Consider the following 21,443-nt stretch of genomic DNA (forward strand, 5'->3'; position numbering starts at 1 on the left):
GTAAGACAGACAGAAGTCATCAGTCAAACCTCAATGAATGCATCAAATGAAGTGGCAGGTGGGAGACCTGGGCAGGCAGGAAATGAACGCCAGGCCAGGCAACTGTATCTACACCCCGACCCCAGCCTGCAGGAGTAGCTGGGCTCGAAGGACATCCCTTGAGGCTCGTCTAGGCTGGGTATGTGGCCCCTCTGGAGTTCTGAATGCAACTCAGATGCAGTCAGAGGGTTCTCAGTTCTGGGTCAGGTTTTAACAGGTGTCGCCCACCCACTCAGACATGCGTGCCTCCCCATGGAGAACAGTCCGGCCTCCCCAGGGAACAGCAGCTCTGTTTCCTAAGGATCATGCCAACTGCAGATCAATGCGCCCGCTCGCCTTTCTGAACATCTTGAAGACCACTGCCACAGGGCAGCCCGGCCTGCAGCAGCACCTCATGGGTGCTCACAGAGGGTTCCCTTCTGGAGGGTGGCCTCCAGCCTCCGAGACCCTTTCCAGGCTTGTCTTTTTTATTATTGACGTAAAATGTACATAGTATACCATTAATCATTTTAACCATTTTTAAGTGTACAATGCAGCGGCGTTAACTACTTTCACAATGTGTGTAACCATCACCACTATCTATACCCCAAAACTGTCATCATCCCCAACAGAAACTGCACCCATTAAACACTAACTCCCCCTTGCCCACTTCTCTCCCCAGCCCCTGGCAATCTCTGATCTACTTCCAGTCTCCGAATTAGCCTATTCTAGATATTTCATCTAAGTGGAATCAGACAGTATTTGTCCTTTGTGTCTGGCTTATTTCACTTAGCATAATGGCTTCAAGGTTCATCCACACTGTAGCATATATCAAAATTTTGTCTGTTTTTCAGGCTAAATAGTATTCCATTGTGTGTCTAGACAACATTTTCTTTATCCATTTATCTGTTGGTGGACACTTGAGCTGCTTCCACGTTTGCTATTGTGAGTAGGGCTGCTGTGAACATGGGTGTACAACTGTCTCTTCGAGTCCTTGCTTTCAGTTCTTTCAATTCTTTTTCAATTCTTTTGGGTATATACCTAGAAGTAAAATTGCTGGACTAAATGGTAATTCTATGTTTCTCTAACTTTTTGAGGAACTGCCATGCTGTTTTCCACAGCAGCTGCACCATTTTACATTCCCACCAACGGTGCGCAAGAGTTCCAGTTTCTCCACCTCCACGCTAACACTTGCTCTTTTCTGCTTTGTTTCGTTTTAATTCTAGCCATGCTAATGGGTGGGAGGCGGTATTTCACTGTGGTTTTGATTTTCATTTCCCTAATGACTAACGATGTTGAGCTTCTTTACATGTGCTTTTGGCCATTTGTATATCTTCTTTGAAGAGATGTCTGTTTACCAAACTTGTCTTTTGAAGTTGCCAACCGTGGTCAGGCAACAGCTCCTTTGCTCACTCTGCGCTGCACAGTGGCCATGGGCTGGATATGTTCAACTTCACTAAAAGCCAAAGAAATACAAGATAGTGTGACACTCAAGTACGATATCCATTGTTATATTGCAAACCATGTCTCACTTAATAAATTAGCAAAAGGGGTAAAGAAATCATTGTCCCTAATGCAGCTAGGATTGTGCCTTCAGCTATTTCTGGTGGCAACACTTACGTCTCCTTAGGAGTACCACTTAGAAAATGCTTTGGTATTTTAGTCATGAATTTAAACTCTGTAAATTTATCCAAAATAGGAGAAAAATTATATGTGCAGAAATCTCATCACATACTTCTATTTTTGTGTTTTTTTTGAGGAAGATTAGCCCTGAGCTAACATCTGCTGCCAATCCTCCTCTTTTTGCTGAGGAAGCCTGGCCCTGAGCTAACATCCATGCCCATCTTCCTCCACTTTATATGTGGGATGCCTGCCACAGCATGGCTTGACAAGTGGTGCCATGTCCGCACCCGGGATCTGAACTGGCGAACCCCAGGCCACTGAAGTGGAACATGCGCACTTAACCGCTGCACCACTGGGCCGGCCCCCACATACTTCTATTTTTAATTGGGACAAAATCTAATGCCCCCTGTTTATTTTAGTTTCACACCTACAGAAAAGGTGGAAGAGTGGTTCAATAATCACCCAGACCCCTCACCTAGATTCACCAGTTACTAACATTTTGCATCACTTGCTTTATCTTTCTCCCTGTGTATTTTTTTTCTGAGCCATTTGAAAAGTAAGTAGCAGATATTATGTTGCTTTACTCCTAAATGCTGTGGCATGTATCTCTTAAGAACACAGATCTACTCCTATAACCACAAGAAGTTTATCTTACCCACAAACACTAATGTCTATGCAGTTATATTATCTGATATGTAGTCCATATTTAAATGTCTTCAAATGTCCTTTACAACCAGTTTTTAAAATCTAGAACCAGGGTGCCGGCCTGGTGGCGTAGTGGTTAAGTTCATATGCTCCACTTTGGTGGCCTGCAGTCCAAGGGTTCGGATCCCAGGCATGGACCTATGCACTGCTCATCAAGCCACGCTGTGGTGGCATCCCACATACAAAATAGAGGAAGATTCGCAACAGATGTTAACTCAGGACCAATCTTCCTCACCAAAAAAAAATCTAGAACCAGAGCAACCATCACTAGTTGTATTTGATTGACATGTCTCCTTAGTCTCCTTTAATCTACAATATTCCCTGGCCTTTTTTTCCCTTTTGCCTCCCTTTGATATTTTTGAAGAGGTCAGACCAGGTGTCTGGTAGAATGCCCCAGACTCTGGTTTCATCTGACTGTGTCCTCCTGGTGAGAGGTCAAAAATTTTTGTCAAGACTCTGTCTAGGAGGCGTGTGTACTTCTCATTGCGTTGGAATGTCAGCTGGTCCCATCCTTGGCCGTGTTCAGCTAGACCACCTGGCTCAGTTGTAGCTAGTCACCTTCTGTGGGGAAGGGGCCTCTCGCCCTTTGTATTTATAAGCAGGCCTCAGAGTGAGCACATCCAGCATCATCTCAACGTGGCTTTAGCCTCCATTGAGGGTCCTCGGCGATATCCATTGTTATATCGCAAACCATGATTTTCCTCCATCCATCTTTCCTTCTACACGTATTGCCTGGAATTCTGTGCAGCGTCCTCCACCCAAAACACACACTTTCAGTAGTCAGGATCACCACGACTTGAACTTGTTTCTGTTAAATGTGTTATAATTACTACTTGTCATTATTCTTCTTGATACTTAAATTGACGCAAGTGTGACTGGTGGCACACTAGGGTTGGAACACTCTCTTGCTCTCTGACATGAGCTGCTCTGGGTTCACCTTGACCTTTCCCAGCTTCTGACCTTCGGTCAGGCATCTTCCCAGGGATTCCTGGTTTCCTTTCATGAGAAAACCACATACCTATTTATAAAGGTAAAAAAGCTGAGGAGAGAGAAATGCTCAGCAATAAAGGAGCTAACCAGGTTCTGGAATCTCTGCTCCACGGAACATCATCCGATCGTGTAAAAAAGCGCATCGAGGAAATTGGAACTAAACTCAATGCTCGTGATAGAAGATTCAGTTGAAAAATGAGGCAATAAGACTGTACACACATGATCCAGACTTAAAAAGAAGAGAAAGAAGGGAGAAGCTCAAGACTAGGAAGGGCCATCAGTATACAGAACAGTCCACCCTGGCGAGATTGTAGTGGAAAGGACTGTGTTCTTTTAGGGGTCTGACGGTTCCGCTCACGCATTGTCATTGGAGAGAAAAACAAGTGCTGTGAGTTCAGGTCCCATTTGTATGTGGTGCGGACCTGGGCAAAGTCTGGCTCGAGTGTCTCAGCCCCCCCGGCCTCTGGGGCTCAGTGCACGACAGAGGCTGACTCCCCACAAGCTCTGGGGCCCCCAGAGGGCAGGGCAGGCTGCACCACTACAGCCAGATCAGAGTCAGTTAACGTCACTGCCTCTTTCCACTCTGACTTGCCCGTCATCTCACTTCTCCTGTTGAGTGGGGCTGGAGTTGCCACAGACATATGTGGGATCCAGCTCAGGGGAAACTGAGTCAGGGATCCATTTAGTGTGGGTTTAGTCACTTTTACATGTTGTGCTGCTGTAGGAGTGACAGCCAGGAGGACGCCCCTGCCCAAAGTCAAGCCTAGGAATGTACCCTAGAGGCCTGTACCGGAAGTTTGCACAGTGGGGAAGAAACGGACGGAGCCAGAAGCCTGTCTGCGGGAAATTATTCCAACTATCCCAGTGTAGACTTGCAAGCAAAAGACTCAGTCTTCATTTTTATCTTGTTAGAAATATACTCTAGGGGCTGGCCCCGTGGCCGAGTGGTTAAGTTCGCACGCTCCGCTGCAGACGGCCCAGTGTTTCGTTGGTTCGAATCCTGGGCGTGGACATGGCACTGCTCATCAAACCACGCTGAGGCAGCGTCCCACATGCCACAACTAGAAGGACCCACAACGAAGAATATACAACTATGTACCAGGGGGCTTTGGGGACAAAAAGTAAAATAAAATAAAATCATTTAAAAAAAAAGAAATATACTCTATCAAACAGCATATACAATTGTAAATGCAATACATATATGTTTAGAGGTTTTTTTAATGAGAATCTTGTGAAATAGAATTTATCAGGATTCCTCTGTTCTAGGACACAAACCAGGAGTAATCTGCGTGTGAGTTGGATGTTATACATCCCGACTGTGAATATTGAAAAAACAAATTTCCATCAACCATGCTAAAAGAAAGACAAAATTATCTTTCTATTCTTTCTGCAGCAAGCGATATTATAAAATCAATCAAACAAAGAAGCAAAGAGTTTTCACTCCAAAAAATGTACAAAAAAACACATTATAGAGGTATGTCAGGCAGTTAATTAATAAAAATATTGTTATTTTTCTGAATTTGTGTGATATTGCTGCTGTTAGATTTTTTTGAATTTGCAACTTGTGATTTATCGTCCTATTCTAAAGAACAACTTTTGCCCTAAAGTTGACTTTGTAACTTTTTCTCCTTTTTTTCAAGAGGGTTTTCCAAATTGTGGGGGGTGGGGCTGCTTGGCGACAGTGAGAGAGGGCATGCGCCGGTCTCTGGACAGATGTGGGATCTCAGACACCCCACTGTAGGGGTGCGGGTCAGGGGTCCTGGGCTGTCCAATGCCAGAGTCTCTGCTTCCAGGGCCAAGAGGTGGGAGGATGGGGAGGAGGCCCACGCAGGGAGGCAGGGGGACCAAGCAGTGTCATCTTCTTCAGAGGAGGGAGGAGGGGCAGAGGCAGCATCCTGGAGGTTCCAGAAAGGACCTCACAGTTCCTGCTCTTTTCCCCTCATTGAAGTCGAGTGATGGCTTCCGAGGAGCGGGAGAAGCCTCTACCTGAGAGATGTCGATAGGGGCCACCTTTACCTGGAGCTAGTGGGCCCATCCTCGCCTCCACTGCCGGAGCCACCCCTGTCCAGCCCAACCATCACTTTATTTCCTCCTTTTCCTTCCAGATGCTGCTCAAATTTCACCTCTCTGACCTCTCACTTTTCTTAGTTAACTGCTTTCGCGAAGTTCTCGCTTCTCAGTTACTTCACTCTTTGAGAAGTTCCATTTGTACTAGAACTCTATTTCTATTTTTCATGATATATGTAAGCAGTGCCTGGCACATAATAGGCACTAAATAAGTATTGGTTAAACTGACCAAACTGAATCAGTGTAAAAAGTTCTAATAATACTGAGAAAATAAAAGTCCCCTTTAACTCTCACTTCCTCCCCCACTCCTGCCCAGAGAGAGCTCCTGTTAAAAGGTTGATTTACATTCTTTTAGATTCTATATAAACACACATACTTTACATAAATAAGATCATGCTATATTTCCTTCCACATACTCCTCTTTCTCTCCTTTAAAAATAGATCTTGTGTAGCTTTCCCATCATAAAGATCTTCCTTATTTTTTGACAGTGGCATAATATTCCATTGTGCATGTGGCCCAAGGCTCACTAACCAACCTGATGTTAACAGACATTCGGGTTATTTCCAGCTGTTTGTTCTTATAAACAAGAGTACAAGGAACGGCTGCAAACGTTCATATCTACATGCAAATAGATATTTATAAAGGTGTTCCACTATTTTATCAGGATAATTTCTAGAAGGCATTGTTTGATGAAACACCACATATGTCTCAAACAATGATGTCTTCCAAATTACCGCCCTGGCAGGGAAGACCGGATTCTCCCTTCCAGGCCAGATCTGGGCAATATTTCTTTTCTCTTTCTTTTTTTAAACTGCTTTATTGAGGTATGATTGGCATACAAAGAACTGTGCATATTTAATGTATTCAACTTGAGGAGGCTGGAGATCAGTACGGGCATTATTTCTTGTTTTAATCTTTGCCACAATGGACAGTGTGGATGATCTTGTTGGTAGGATTTGCATTTCTTTGATTATTAGAAGGATAAATCCTCTTTTTTATATTTATTGTAAATTACTTGTTCATTTCTTTGGGTTTTCTTCTGTAGTGTTAATTTTATTCTAATTAAAAGGACACTTCAAATAGTAAGGATATTAACCTTCTGTCTGTTGTGCACGTATATCATTTATCTTAACTTTGTTTATATTCTTTGCTAAAGCAGTTTTTAATTTTATTATTGCTAACCTTTAATCTTGTCCTTCATGACTTCCGGCCTTCAAGTCACGCCTGTAAAGTCCTCAAGACCATAAAAATAGTACCTCATACTTTACTTCTACTTCTTTTTAAATTTAATTTAAAAAATTTGAACTCCATATTTTGGGGTTGTGTGAGGTAGACCTGTAGCTTCAGGAAGTGCGCCCACTTTCAGCAGTGGTGGACTACGGCATTTGGAGCAACCTTCTTGCTAAAGTAAGAAAAAAACTTAATAAAATATTCTTAAAAGCACCTAAAAGCTAAAGGACAGTGCGGAGTTATCAAAACTGAGGAGAAGGCAAGAAGAACTCAGAGAGGTCAATCTAGAATCATAGCTGTTTTCTCCCTAAGGCATCTGCCAGTTCCTATAACAGTTGCAAAACTGAGTGGATGTTTGCTGGCCTTTGGGGGAACAGGCCAAGGCTCAAGGCCCAGCCACAGCAGGGAATGTGACATCCTCCTGTGACCAAGATCATGAAGCTGGGACCCTAAGGGCCACACCTCCAGCAGAAGGGGAACCAGAAGTGAACCAGCTCTGCAAGGCCTGACAGCCTGGAGGCTCTCCCCCTGGGCGTCTGGTGAGCTAAAGCAGCCCTGCGTCGATACTGCTCCTGGTACCTGGAAGACAGCAACAGAAACCCTCTTTCGAGGAAGGTACCTTTAGCCTCGGCCTCAGTTTCTACAGATAAAATTTTAAATACAGTTTCAGCACTCATGCAAAGACAACCAGGCACATGAGAACCAACCAAAATAGAAAACAGAAACAGAGATGAAATATTGAAATGATCAGATACATATTACAAAATAACTATGTTTATTATGTTTCAAGAATGACAATCAAGCTTGAAAAACAGCTGCAGGAAGCAGGACATTATAAAAAGTGACACCACAGGTTTGAAAACGAACTTAATAGAACTTCGAGAATTGAAAAATAAGTAGCTGGAATTCAGATCAATTTGACAGCAGAATACTCTATATTCACTTAAAATTGGCATGTACCTAAGAACATGGCCTAAAAATACATACAGCACAAGCTGACAGATCTAAACAGAAAAATAAACAAACTGATAGTAATAATAGGATACTTTTACATACTTCTTTCAGTAATTGATGGAAAAAGGAGGGGGAAAAAAGCCAAAGAAAATTTAAACTATTTACTTGTTTAAATACCATTAGCTGAGCAGTCCACTCTCCTTTCCGTTTGTCTGCTTTTTCCCTCAGCTTTAAACTTTAAGAATGTCTTTCCACTGTCTCTGGCCTCCATGGTTTCTGATGAGAAGTTAGCAGTTTCTTATCCATTTCTCCTCCTTTCTTTCATTCTCTTACCATAATATTTTCAAGATTTTCTCTTTATCTTTGGTATCCAGACTTTGACCATGATGTGGCCAGGTATAGTTTTGTTTTTTTTTTTTAAGATTTTTTAAAAATTTTATTCCTTTTTCTCCCCAAAGCCCCCCGGTACATAGTTGTATATTCTTTGTTGTGGGTCCTTCTAGTTGTGGCATGCGGGACGCTGCCTCAGCGTGGTTTGATGAGCAGTGCCATGTCTGTGCCCAGGATTCGAACCAACGAAAAACTGGGCCGCCTGCCACAGAGCGCACGAACTTAACCACTCGGCCACGGGGCCAGCCCCAGGTATAGTTTTTTTATTTGTTTGTTTTTAATCCTCTTTTGGGATTGCTGAGCTTCTTGGATCAGTTGATACTTTCCATGAATTTAGAAAATTCTTGATCATTATCTATTTAGATTTTTCTTCTGCCCCATTCTCTCCCTCTTGTCCTTCTGGGACTCCAATTACATGTATGTCAGACTGTTCTATATTGTCTTACAGATCTTGAATGCTCTGTTTTCACACACACACCCCCCCCCCCCCACCGATTCTTCTTCCTCTTTGTCATTCAGATCAGATCATTTCTATTGACCTGTTGTCTTAGTCAGCTCAGTCTGCCATAAAAAATACCACAGGTGGGGTAGCTTAAACAACAATCATTGATTTTCTCCTGGTCTGGAGGCTGGAACTCCAAGATCAAGGTTTTGACTGATTTGGTTTCTGGTGAGAGCTCTCTTTCTGACTTGCAGATGGCAGCCTTCTCATGTACATGGCCTTTCCTCCTGTGTGTGCATGGAGAGAGAGAGAGAGCACGTTAGCTCTCTGGCGTCTCTTCTTTTTTTTTTAAGATTTGCACCTGAGCTAACAACTGTTGCCAATCTTTTTTTTTTTTCTGCTTTTTCTCCCCAAATCCCCCCAGTACATAGTTGTATATATTTCAGTTGTGGTATGTGGGACGCCACCTCAACATGGCCCGATGAGTGGTGCCATGTCTGTGCCCAGGATCTGAACCAGCAAAACCCTGGGCCACCGAAGTGGAGGGCACGAACTTAACCACTCGGCCACAAGGCTGGCCCCCTAGTGTCTCTTCTTATAAGGACACTAAGCCTATTGGATCAAGGCCCTGTCCTATGACCTCGTTTAACCTTAATTACTTCCTTCGAAGCTCCATCTCCAAATAAAGTCACACTAAGGGTTTGGGCTTCAACATATGAATTTGAGGAGGGGACACAAACATTCTGTCCATGAAGCTTGTCTTCAGATTCACTGTCTCTTTCCTCTGCTGGGTCCAGCCTGTTGTAAGTCCATAAAAGAAAGCTTCATCTCTGGTGTTACATTTTCTTCTGATTTCATTTTCTTTTGCAGCATTCCCATTTGGTCCTTCTTTATTGTTTCTGTCTCTCTGCTGAAATCCCCATCTGTTCATGTGTGTCATCCACCCTTTGCACTACATCCTGTTACATATTTACCACAGTTAAAGTCTCAGACTTGTAACACAGGCCATCTCTGGGTCTAGTCCTATTGACTATTGCTTCTCTGGTTGATGGGTCGCATTATCTTGCTTTTTTGGGTGTCTGTACTAGTCAGAGTTCTCCAGAGAAACAGATTCTCCTACTGGTTCATATATATACATATATATATATATAAAATATATGATTTATTATGAGGAATTAACTCACATGATTATGGAAGCTGTCAAGTCCCAAGATCTGCAGGGTGAAGTGACCAGCCTGAGGACAGGGACAGCAAAGTCCCTGGGGCCCCTGTTCAGGTGATTTGGGCCCTGTGGCTTTTTTTTTTTTTTTTTAAGGAAGATTAGCTCTGAGCTAACTACTGCCAATCCTCCTCTTTTTTCTGAGGAAGACTGGCCCTGAGCTAACATCCATGCCCATCTTCCTCTACTTTATATGTGGGACGCCTACCACAGCATGGCATTTGCCAAGTGGTGCCATGTCCACACCCGGGAACTGAACCAGTGAACCCCGGGCCGCTGAGAAGCGGAACATGTGAACTTAACCACTGTGCCACCTGGCCGGCACCCCCGCGGCTTTTTTGTGTAGAAAGACTATTCAGGGATTATTTTGCTATAATTTAACAACTGATATTTAATTTATTAAAGTCACCATTTTAAAACCTAGTTCTTCAGCGTACACATCATATTTCTTCACACATCATATTTGTCTCTTTATAAGTATAGCAGATTTGAACTCTTTTAACAATCTTCAAACATTTAAATTGCATTTATAAACATCATACATTTGGTTTCCTTTTAAAGTATTTAATTGTCCAAATTAACAAAGAAAACCTCTCTGAGCGTTAAATACTTCTAATAAGCTTTTAAATATGTTGAACCTCAAGTTCTCTGAAATGTTAAAATAAAATACATAAACTTTGTAATATTTCAATTTGAAACCAGAGGTCTAAATCAATTTTTAACTACACAATTTTAAAAGCAGTTATTGGGCAGGAACAGGCAGTTACTAAAAATAAGTACACGGTTCTTTTCGGGGTGAGGGAAATGTTCTAAAATTAGATCGTGAAGAAATTTGCACAGCTCCGGATTTACTAAAAATCGTTGAATTATATGCTTAAAATGAGTGGATTTATGGTGTGTAAACTATATCTCAACAAAGCCGTTAAAAAAGAAAATGCATACGTAAGTCAAAGAGAGGGAAAAAACTACTGTGTATTTTAACACCTAACTGAGGTAGATAATGGTCAGACCGGTCTGGCTGTGGACTGGAGCCTTTTGGCCACCCCCCATGCCTGCACGGAGACCCTGTTCTCAGGACTGGACAGCACACTGTCTGCATGCCGCCCCCTGCCTCCAGCCCTCGCTGGTGGAGTGTGCACCTCTGGCTTCGTAGTATGTATTTTTGCTTCGTTTTTGTTTTTTTGAGGAAGATTAGCCCTGAGCTAACATTGACTGCCAATCTTTCTCTTTTTGCTTAAGACTGGCACTGAGCTAACATCTCTATATGTGGGATGCCTACCACAGCATGGCATGCCAAGCAGTGCCATTTCCGCACCTGGGATCCAAACCGGCGAACCCTGGGCCACCAAGAAGTGGAACGTGCAAACTTAACCGTGGTGCCACCAGGCCAGCCCCTATTTTTGCTTCTTCCACCAAACATCTTTAAGTCTGATGGAATCCTCAGACACAGAAATGTCTTTTCTGTCCGTATCTGACCATCTCTGCACTTGACAGACATTCGGAACTTCTTCATATACTTCCCAGGCCCACAGAGCTCTTAGGCATGGGAAAATATCCTACTGGAATTTTGGTTATTGCACACAGCTTTTCTGACTTCTGACCACGGCTCAGTAGGCCCATTCTACTGAGAGCACCTTTGAGCTGCACCCTGCCCTGGATTTTTAGTGTATAAACAAAGTCCTGCCCCAGCCACTGCTGATGGCAGTTTCTCCCTCTCGCTGCTGAAGGCATTCTGAGCCTGGGTTACTGCAGCTTAGAGCTGAGAACCTCATGTCATCAAGGGGGTAAATGTCAGTGGTCATTGAGGCCAGCCCTGTGGCCGAGTGGTTAAGTTTGCGCGCTCCGCTTCGGCGGCCCAGGGTTTCACCAGTTCGAGTCCTGGGCGCAGACATGGCACCGCTCATCACGCCATGCTGAGGCGGTGTCCCACATATCACAAATGGAGGGGCCCACAACTAAAAACACACAACTATGTACCAGGGGGCTTTGGGAGAAAAAGGAAAAAAAAAAATCTTTAAAAAAAAATGTCAGTGATCATCAAGCAAAGGAGTCCATTGGGTTTGTAAATCAGAGGTCCCTGGAGGAAAGAGTGAGCGGTCAGGACAACAGTGTAGACTATTCTTGCAAGTGAGTTAGTTAAAAGTGAAGAGAAGGTGGCAGAGGAGCTGCTTCCAAGGCTGGGGGATGGAGAGGATTTGGTCAGCCGCAGGGAGAGATGCTGAAAGGAGGGGAAGGAAGAACAGCAGTGGGGCCTGGATAGACTGTGCACAGGAGAGAGGCCGGATGGGGGAAGGAAGTGAGGGTGCCGGCAGGCATCAGCAGCCGTGTAGCTGTGGGGGCAGCGGCTGAAGTGAAGCTGCCTGATCACCTGGACCTTTTCACGCCCCACTAAATGTCAAGAGGCAGGAGTACCCACTGCCGCCCAAACGGAGTACAGAGTCGCACAGTCTGGGGAGCGTGTGCGAATAATAACCACCCCATGGGAGACGCACTCCAGGGCCAGGTTTTGTTGGGCCTTTCATCACGTGCATGCGAGGCTATTGACCTCAGTTATGCATATTCATTCAACACACTTTTACTGAGTTTTGATATTGCAGGGTGTGGCCTGCAGATGAGAGAAGGCTCTGGGAGAGCTAAGGAAGGCTTCCCATGGGGACCACAGGGCCGAGCTCTGCTGGTGGAGAGGAGAGGGGCACTGCACAGGTGAAGGATGAGCCCTGGATGGGCCGGGCTGGGGGCAGAGTGGTTGAGTTCACGCCCTCTGCTTTGGCGGCCTGGGGTTCATGGGTTTGGATTCCAGGTGTGGACCTACACGCAGCTCATCAAGCCATGCTGTGGTGGTGTCCCACAAACAAAAAATAGAGCACAGATGTTAGCTCAGGGACAACCTTCCTCACAATAAATAAATAAATAAATAATAAAAAGGACGAGCCCTGGAAATGCAGGGTGGGGCATGGTAATGAGTTCAGCGTGGCAGGAGAAATGTCAGCCACGAGACTGGAAAGCAAGCCAGTTGGGGACAGTCTGTGAAGGGGCTGGTCACATTCTATCCCGTGGGTGACCAGAGGCCTCAGAGGAGGTTTTAGAACATGGGACTTACAATATCAGCTGATTTTCAGAATGACCATTCCGGAAGCACCAGGAAGAAGAGAGGTAAAGTAACTACTTAGGAGGCTGATTGGAAAGGCCAAGCAAGAGCTGTAGCAGGGGAGAAGGAGGAGGGGGTCTGGGGATGAGTAAAGCCTGGAGAGGAGCGGGGAAGACTAGAGATGGGAGGGGAGGGGAGGCGGCAGAGCTCCGTCTGAGGGGTTCATCCATGAGGAGAGACCCAGTAGGAAGGGAGGATCCATCTGGAGCTCTGGAGTGAGCTCGGGGCTAGAGTTCGGTTTAGAAGTCACCTGAGAGTCTGAGCCACAGGAATGGATGAGGTTGACCACGGCAGGCGGGTAAGGAACAAAACAAGACCAAATGTGTAGCTCTGATTGGAGAAACCTGTGACAGAGTTCAAGGGGGAAGGGTCAGAGTTGGAGAAATGGGAGAGAAAGTGCAGGCTATCAAGGAAGCTGCAGAAGCAGGAGGAGGTGAACATGCCTGGCAGAGGGCAGTGTCAGAGAAGATGCAGCCTCGAAAAAGCCCTGGATTTGCAGAAATCACTGGTGGTCCCAGCAGGGGCCACTTCCACTCAGCACTGACAGCAGAAGCAGGATGGCAGAAGTACCAAGCCAGGCCCTGGGCAAGGAGCACACACAAGACAAGTTACCCTCTTCCAAAGTAGTCTGTCTTTACAGTTTTGAATAACCTGATTTTTTTTCCTGTTACATTCTCTTTTGTGCAGAGACATTTTTGAGAAAAGCATTTGTTTATAATATGCTACATGACCAAAGTCACAGTTCTGCTTGCTGGTACAGAACACCTCTGGCTAGCCAGATTGGGACACTGTTGAATTTGGATGGATTTGCTTCTGGTCTGAATCATCCAAATAAGGCACAGACGGCCCACATTCCTGAGGTTCTGTGCCTGCTGATAGCTTACTCAGTTAGGAAGTCCAGTTCAACAGATAATGCTAAGACAGGATCCCCTACAATACTGGCTCCCCGCTTAACAAACAAGACATGTGCACATTTATTTTCTTGAGTGTACATACTGCATGCCTGTGTGGATGAAGACCTAGAACCCTGCTGTGACAATGCTGATGGCGAAGAGAAGGCAGGGCTTTAAATGGTAGTGTGAGGGAAGTCATAAAGGATGATTTTATTATTCGTGCATGCACTCATTTATTTCCCAGCTGCTCTAAGGTTCAGCGTGGAGAAAAGCTGAAGGCGTTTAGGCCTGAGGGCCATTTTTTTCAGTGTCAGATGAGGACAAGTAGCTTCCTCAAGGTCACAAAGCACCAGGTGATGTCAAATCAGCACAAAAGGCAGTTTCCAATTCTGGCTTTGCTAACACTCATAAACGGGTTACTCTGAGCAAGATATTTAACCTCGAGGATACTTACTTTCCACATCTGTAAATGGGGATAAGGAGGTGGCTGTGAAAACAAAATCACTCTCTCAATCCTAGCACACGTAGGCTCATGATGCCATCATTAATAACGATGGCAAGATGCCAGACCCAGGACTTTACCTATCAAAAGAATTCTCATTTGATTCTCACAACTCTATCCCGGTTTTGCAAATGAAGAAACTTTTGAGTTTTACAGATCTTAAATAATATTCTGAATATTGCAACTAAATGACAGAGGACATAGAAATTCCCTCTGCAAGGTTTTCTGAACCAAAGACTAGGGTCACAGAAGTGCATTTAGTACTAGTAATAAAAGTATGATTAATGTCTTTGCCTGAAAGAACTCACTTTTAGATTGTTGCTTTGTCTTTCATCCAGAAGTCAGAGCACAATTCTGCCTCTGAAAGTCGGGAGACGGGGAGCAGAGATTTTTAAAAGAGGGCAAAAACGTGCAAAGTGTGTCTTCACAGGTAAGAGCTTGCGCCTGGCTCTTGTCTTAATACCTTTCTCCTGGAGAAAATTCAAGCAGTGTGTGCAAGATATTTTCGGAAAGTAGGGCATTTTGTAAAGATTTCATAACCTCTCAGACGGGGGCGGCTGCGCCTCATCTGCAGTTTGAGAAAATGGTGATGCCTAAGGCCACCTGGTCTCCCCAAGCGTCGCGGGGCGGGGACCCCGAGCGACCTTGGCGGGCGGCGCGACCTTGAGGCCTGCGTTCGCCTCAGTTGCCCCCTCTGCTTAATGGGGAGACGCCCTGCCCGTGGGGCCGGGTGGACGCGCCCTCTGCGCCCCCCTGGGGCTCCCACTGGTCCACTCAGTTCACCCGGGTCGTCCCCATGCCCGGGACCTGTCCTCGTCCCCGTCCTCGCCCCCGCGCCTGCTCGATCCCACGCCGCAGCGCCGCGACGGAGCCCCCGGGCGGGAACCTCCTGCGTCCGCCAGCGCGCACGCGTGCCTCCCGTCCCGCCCTTCTGGCGCCGTCTCCGCTCATGGGCCAGCAGCACCATCACTCCGAGAGACCCGCGGTCGCGATTGGCCATGGCTGAGGCTCGCGACCGGCTGTGGGCGGGGCCCGGACCGGCTATAAAGGAGGCGGGCGGCGCGACTCGTGCCGCTTTGCAGACGCCGCCGCCCAAGAGCTGCCCGTGCCGCTTAGCCATGGTTAACCCTACCGTGTTCTTCGACATAGCCGTCGACGGCGAGCCCTTGGGCCGCGTCTGCTTCGAGGTCGGGTCGGGCGGCGGCGCGGGCGGGTTCGAGCGGGCGGCGGGTGGCGGGGCCGGCCGAGGGGCCCGGGTCGGGCGCCCCGCCTGAGGAAAGCGGGCGGCGCGGCGCCATTTCCTGACGAGGGGCCATTTTGGAGGCCGGGGGCGGCGGGCAGACAAAGGCGGGGCGGGCGGGGGAGGGGCGGCCGCGCCCTTCCGGCCGCGCACGTGCTCGGACTGCAGGCGGTTGGCCGCAGCGCGTGCTCGCGGGCTTTTGGGGGTCTGCAGCGCCCCACATGGAAGCGGGGTGCCGGCCCCGGCAGCGGCCCTCCCAGGGTTGCCCTCGAGGGCGCGGGAGCCTCGCCTCCGGCCCCGACGCGGCGCTCGCGGGCGGTGTTGGCGCAGCCTACCCCGGCTCCCGGAGGCAGCGTGCCCGTCCGGGCTGTGAGGAGGGCGCGGGCCGACTGTGGCTTCGCTCGAGGGCTTCGGCTGGTCTGAGGTGGTGGGGTCTTAGGACTCGGCTCCCGGCGCCCCTCCCCGCGCGAGCGGAAACGTGCAGGCGGCCTTCCCTCCGTCTTCCGCCGCGGTGACGACGCCGGGGGAGGCGCCCGGCCCCTCCCGGGCGTCCCCGCACAGAAGGGCGAGTCGCGACTGGCGGCGCCGCAAACCTCTTCCTCCCGGGGTGGGTGCTTTCCTAACTAGTTCCGAGATGCGGGGCGTGCTTGCCGATCGGCTTGCAGTCACAGCAGTGTGTGCCCTGAAAACGATGGCTGCGGTTCCGTTCTGGTTCGCCCGATATGGCAGGTCTCGGCGTGTGTGTAACGCTGAGCGGTTTTATTTTCTTGGGCGGCTTCTCAAAGATCCTGCAGTGATGGGGTTTTAGGATTCCGAGAATAGGTTTGCCCGCATGTGGGGGATGAGGCCGGGGCGTGGGGGTTCCTGCCATTTTGCTTGTTCAGTCTTCAGTGTCTGGTACGTAGTAGGCGTTTAAAGGCTTGTTAGAGAAACGTTAAGTCCTAGTCACTCTGCACCTAGTTTTTATCTGTAGTCAGAGGTGGTAATTGACAAGGGCCCACGTGGAAACTTGGCCTGACCCTAAAAACTCGGAGAAGTATTACATTCTATGGGATCTACACCCTGGTTTTACCCGTAGACAGTTAACTGACTGGGGTCCACGTGGAAACTTGGCCTTAGCCTAAAGCTTTGTAGCTTGTCAGTCTCGGGTTAGCCAGAGGGCTTAATGGAAATGAGATAGGAGCCGCGGGGGAGCCCTTGGTGAGAACGCTGGTGGGACTGCCAGTAAGGGCTTTGACTTCAGTAAGAGTCTAAAAGGGAGGTTGTAATAAATTAAGGAGGACAGAGCTCTGAGAAAAGTTAATACAAAGAGACCATATATTTTAGGTGCACATACTTAAAAAGCTAAATAACAAGATTTTTCTAAGGAGAATGTGCACGTATTTAGTAGGTGATTTAGTCACAGATCTCTGGAATAGTTCATAAAATGCTTCTTAAAAAGCTGTTTAAATGAAAAGGCTTGTAAATGTTTTTAACAGTGTTTAAGCTGTTTCTCAAGCCAAAATGTTTTATACATGTAGGAGAGGTTAAAGCAGATGCGCTAGAAACCAATCTTTATTTTTTACCCCATTACTAGGTAAGGGACCTGGAAACCAAGAAGTGACTGCTCATCTAATCCATAAAGCTATGTTAACAGAATGGAGGTAGTAGCATTTTCATTACCAGTGACTAAAATAACAGCTATTGACTCCCCTGATGGTGCAGAAGTACTTGCTGTTCCTGAAAATCTTGTCCTTAGGTTCCAGCTGAAGTTGGGGGAGGTGATGAACATTTGAGAAGCCATATATCTGTTTAGAAGTAGGTGTGATAATACCTAAAACTTCTAAGTCACTTTTTAGAAGCCTCACACTATTTAAGTCATTACCGGTTCTGGATTTTTGGCATGTCTTTGGGTTTCAGGTTGCTTAACCCAACCCCACAGGGCCTTAAGGTTGTCAGGAGCAGTTCTTATTTGGGATCCAAAGTAATTACTGAAGAAGCATTCTATTCTAGTGAGAAAACGATGTTATGATTCAGAAGCCCCTAAAGACACGGGTACTAAGCAACAAAATATGTAAGCAGATGTTAATCAACTGTCATTTTCTTTTACAGCTGTTTGCAGACAAAGTTCCAAAGACAGCAGGTTAGTTTTCTTTTGCTTTTCAAGTTTAAGAGGTATTCTGGTTTTACTTGCTGTGTGTGTATAAATACATATATAATTTTTTTAACAGAAAACTTTCGTGCTCTGAGCACTGGGGAGAAAGGATTTGGTTATAAAGGTTCCTGCTTTCATAGAATTATTCCAGGATTTATGTGTCAGGTATGAAGTTTACTGATTCTGCTTTGGGGTTCAGTTTGGGGTTGAGCCAAAAGATTGGGATTGATGAAGTTTGAACCTTGCAGACTTGGCATGTTTTCCGATTATGTTGCCAAAAGTGATAGGTTCCTCTCACGTTCACAGGGTGGTGACTTCACACGCCATAATGGCACTGGCGGCAAGTCCATCTATGGGGAGAAATTTGATGATGAGAATTTCATCCTGAAACACACCGGTCCTGGCATCTTGTCCATGGCGAATGCTGGACCCAACACAAATGGTTCCCAGTTCTTCATCTGCACTGCCAAGACTGAGTGGTAAGGGCAGAGCGCAGCAAAGGCAACCAAGGAACACTAATTACTTGCTTCAACGTTTCCCTGCTATTTCTATCTTTGAGGTTATATGAATAACTACAGGTTTTAATAGTGTCCTGTAGAAAGCAAGATACTATAAAAGCAAAACAGCATTTAGCTGGGTACTTTAATTAGTGTGTGATTTGTTGGCCCTTTTTTAGGGGTCCATTGTAAACTTAAGATTAACAGCAATTGGAGAATCTTAAGCCACGTTTTTGATAACTGGCTCGTTGTTAATCCAGGGTGTTGCCATTTCTTTTAGATAAACGGATAAGATAATGTTTTCAGTATTTAGCCTAGTCAACATTAACTGGTAGTGAAGCTGGATAAGCCACCCTTCTGGTGTTCTCTTGGGTATGCTACATTGATTTGTGGAGCAGTGTTGTCTTCAGGGACAGTGCAGGCTGCTTATTTATCTCTGGTCACTGGTGGTTGTGATGGTTCTTCTGTTTCCAGGTTGGATGGCAAGCATGTGGTCTTTGGCAAGGTGAAAGAGGGCATGAATATCGTGGAAGCCATGGAGCGCTTTGGGTCCAGGAATGGCAAGACCAGCAAGAAGATCACCATTGCTGACTGTGGACAAATCTAATAAATTTGACTTGTCTTATCTTAACCACCAGACCATTCCTTCTGTAGCTCAGGAGAGCACCCCCTCACCCCCATCTGCTTGAAATATCCTATAATCTTGGTGCTCTCGCTGCAGTTCTTTGGGTTCCATATTTTCCTTATCTCCCTCCAAGTCTAGCTGGATTGCAGAGTTAAGTTTATGATTATGAAATAAAAACTAAACAACAGTTGTCTGTCCTTGTTTGGGTTAGGGTATTGATGTAGGTTTCATTTTAAGCAGCAGTAAGTTACCTCTAAGACAACACTTGCTATGTTTGCTTAATTCCACAGAGTACTTTGTTTTTTGTTTCCCTGATCCAAGAATTAAATGACGCTGGGAGTCTCCCCAAGGTAAGCTGTGAGTGGAATACTGAAGTTGTAGGAAGGGGCAGGGAAAAAACAAGTTAAAACTTAACGGGATTGTGAGTAGGTTGGACCGCTGCTGCTTTAAGGGTGACGGTGGGAAATTCCCACTGGTCACATTTAGAGGTATTCAGTGTTATAACCAGAGTTGTAACATGGAAAATGATGGCTCATTTTAACGAGGCTTAATTCCACCATATTGTATGGTGGTGTTCCTTTGAAGCATCGGGCTTTAGACTCAGGAGAAGGATCTTTGGACCATGTTCCTGAAATATTTGGAGCTATTTCAGGTTGAGAACGTAGATGAAGGGTAACAGGTTTATAATAGAGCTTAATTAACGTGGGAAATTGTTGGCAATGTTGACTGATAGAGAAGGGCAGTGCAGGCCAGCTTCCTGGTGATGTCTTGGCTGCAGAAGGGGTTTGGCTGTGTGTGACCCCACTACAGCTGTAGTGGCCAGTTAACTTCCTCTAGAGTAGGGCGCCTCTTCCCAGTTTGGGTTGTAGAGACTCCCCCCCCCCCCCCAAGGTCTTCTGAGGTCTTGCACTTCCTCCATAGTCTAAACCTGACCAGGCCGAGCTGTAAGATGGAGCTGAGCGAGGCCCTTCTGCACTCCATGAACTTGTTTTCCCTTAAGATGAAGTGTGTGTGTGCAGTGAGAAATTAGCTGCATAGGCGGAAGGAAACCTGTTAGGACAATCTTGTAACAGGTGCAAGCTGAGAATACTTTTCAGCTACCTTGCTGATTCTGGGGCTGCTAATTGACCTAAAAACCACTTCATTTGTCGTAGTGGTGTGAGGTCCGCTAGACCGCTTAATGGTTTGTCGCTGTAGTCGGGCTTCTGGCTGATTGCTTGTGCCCTAAAGGCTGGTTCCTGCTTAGGTGTGCATTTCAGTTCTCTGCATCTTAGTGTCCTCTGGGGAACTAAGCAAGCACTGGCAATGTCTGGATGACAAGGTCCCCAGGTGGAGATAGACATGGTCTCCTCAGTCCAGTCTTGCTCCCTTAGTTAATAAACCGGCCCTCATTAACCATACCTAGTCTAACCATATCTACCTGTGGATGAGTTTCTTACTCATCCACAAAGTATCTGTCAGAGAGAGATGCCAATGCATTGTGCTGGGTATTGGAAAAGATGGGTAACCAAAGTCCTTCCTTAGAGACCTTTCCAAGGGAAGAGGCTCCAGATGCCAGTAGTTGATAGTAATTCTTGTTACATATGGTGCTAACTTATGAAGTAAGATGATCTAGTGAGAAATATCCCAAATAGCTTTCCTGAAGAGTTAGCCAGGTGAAGAGGAAAAGATTCAAGCAGAGGGACCTGTATGCAAAGGCCCAGTGTTCTGTTGCTAGGCTCTCGTGGATACCTGTACACAAGAATTCTTAAGCTAAGACCCGGGCCGGGGGTGGGCCTGGGTTTGTTCACCCCATGCTTTCAGAAACAAGTGTACAATATAATCTCTTAGTGAGTACTTGGCTTCATGGGATTGTAAGAATTAAACAGATGAAGCACTTGTGAGTACCTTGCAGGCAGTTTGTGTTAACGGTTTTTAAGCGTGAACCCCTGTGGCTTTGTCCAGCTTGTTCAGTGAATCCTAGTGCCTAAGGTAGTGCTTGGCCCAGAGGAGGCTCACAAATAACGAATGAATTGAGTGAAATGAATATAGATCCTGTTCTTACATTGTTCCAGAATTATGAACTTAAGGATTTTGTGTGTTTGTGAGAATTGTATGTACAGAAGCATATTGTATTGGGTATCTTTTGCTGTGTCTTAAATTATCCCAAAACTTAATGACTTTAAACAACGTATCGGTTCCTGTGGGTCAGGAGGTTGAGCATGGCTCTGTTGGGTCTTCTGCAGGCAAGGTGCAAGCCAGGGCTGTAGTCAGCTCAGGCTCCAGGGGGAAGGATCTGCTTCCTTGCACGCTCACACGGGGGACGGCAGGGTTCTGTTCTCGCTTTGAAGGCTGGCCAAGTTGGTAGCTTGCTTCTTGAGACAGAGTCCAGCAAGATGGAAGTCACAGTCTTACAGCCTAGTCATGGAAATAACATCCCATCACTTTTGCTGTGTTCTGGTAGAAGCAAGTCACTGGGTGCAGCCAATACTCAAGGGGAGGTGATTACACAAAGGTGTGTGTACTAGGGAGTGGGGATCATTGGGTGTCATTAAACATTGGTGACCATGAGTACGTAAAACATTGTACGGTTTAAAGACCAGAAATAAAAACACCAGCATATCATTTCCAGCAACCCAGAAGTCCTCTTGGGAGTCCCTGGTTGGATACTCTTTCTGCGTTCCCAGAGAGAACTGTGATTCTGGTTTTTGTGTTCATCACTCTCTGGCACTTAGATGTGTCCTTAAAAATGTGTGTTTAGTTTTGAAAAAGAGAGGCAAGCTCAA

The 21,443-nt window shown here is 46.2% G+C and overlaps 1 protein-coding gene and 1 long non-coding RNA gene across 3 annotated transcripts; one reads left to right on the forward strand and one right to left on the reverse strand.

Annotated features, from left to right (window-relative positions):
- Positions 1–488: 488 nt before the first annotated feature.
- Positions 489–14,652, reverse strand: LOC103554949 (uncharacterized). The gene is made up of 2 exons (XR_545855.2): positions 14,491–14,652; positions 489–1,474 (listed from the first exon to the last, which is right to left on the reverse strand). It is a non-coding gene; the product is annotated as an uncharacterized lncRNA (long non-coding RNA).
- Positions 14,653–15,269: 617 nt separating this feature from the next.
- PPIA (peptidylprolyl isomerase A) lies at positions 15,270–18,865 on the forward strand. 2 transcript variants are annotated; one of them, XM_070615519.1, is made up of 6 exons: positions 15,547–16,029; positions 16,999–17,065; positions 17,514–17,544; positions 17,633–17,721; positions 17,863–18,035; positions 18,528–18,865. In XM_070615519.1, exons 2-6 carry the CDS (start codon positions 17,060–17,062, stop codon positions 18,658–18,660), a joined length of 432 nt encoding a protein of 143 aa, XP_070471620.1. In that variant the 5' UTR covers positions 15,547–16,029; positions 16,999–17,059; the 3' UTR covers positions 18,661–18,865. The 2 variants fall into 2 exon arrangements, with proteins under 2 accessions (XP_008524484.1, XP_070471620.1); XM_008526262.2 differs by lacking the exons at positions 15,547–16,029; positions 16,999–17,065 and adding an exon at positions 15,270–15,369.
- The last annotated feature ends 2,578 nt before the right edge of the window (positions 18,866–21,443 follow it).

This window comes from Equus przewalskii, chromosome 4 (genome assembly GCF_037783145.1).
Source record: "Equus przewalskii isolate Varuska chromosome 4, EquPr2, whole genome shotgun sequence".
In the NCBI taxonomy this organism is placed as follows: domain Eukaryota; kingdom Metazoa; phylum Chordata; class Mammalia; order Perissodactyla; family Equidae; genus Equus; species Equus przewalskii.

Excerpts from the sequence above, each read along its gene's own strand:
- PPIA (XM_008526262.2), top strand. The coding sequence starts at position 15,301 with ATGGTTAACCCTACCGTGTTCTTCGACATAGCCGTCGACGGCGAGCCC. Across the intron at positions 17,545-17,632 it reads CAAAGTTCCAAAGACAGCAG|AAAACTTTCGTGCTCTGAGC; the intron begins GTTAGTTTTCTT and ends TTTTTTTAACAG. Across the intron at positions 17,722-17,862 it reads TTCCAGGATTTATGTGTCAG|GGTGGTGACTTCACACGCCA; the intron begins GTATGAAGTTTA and ends TCACGTTCACAG.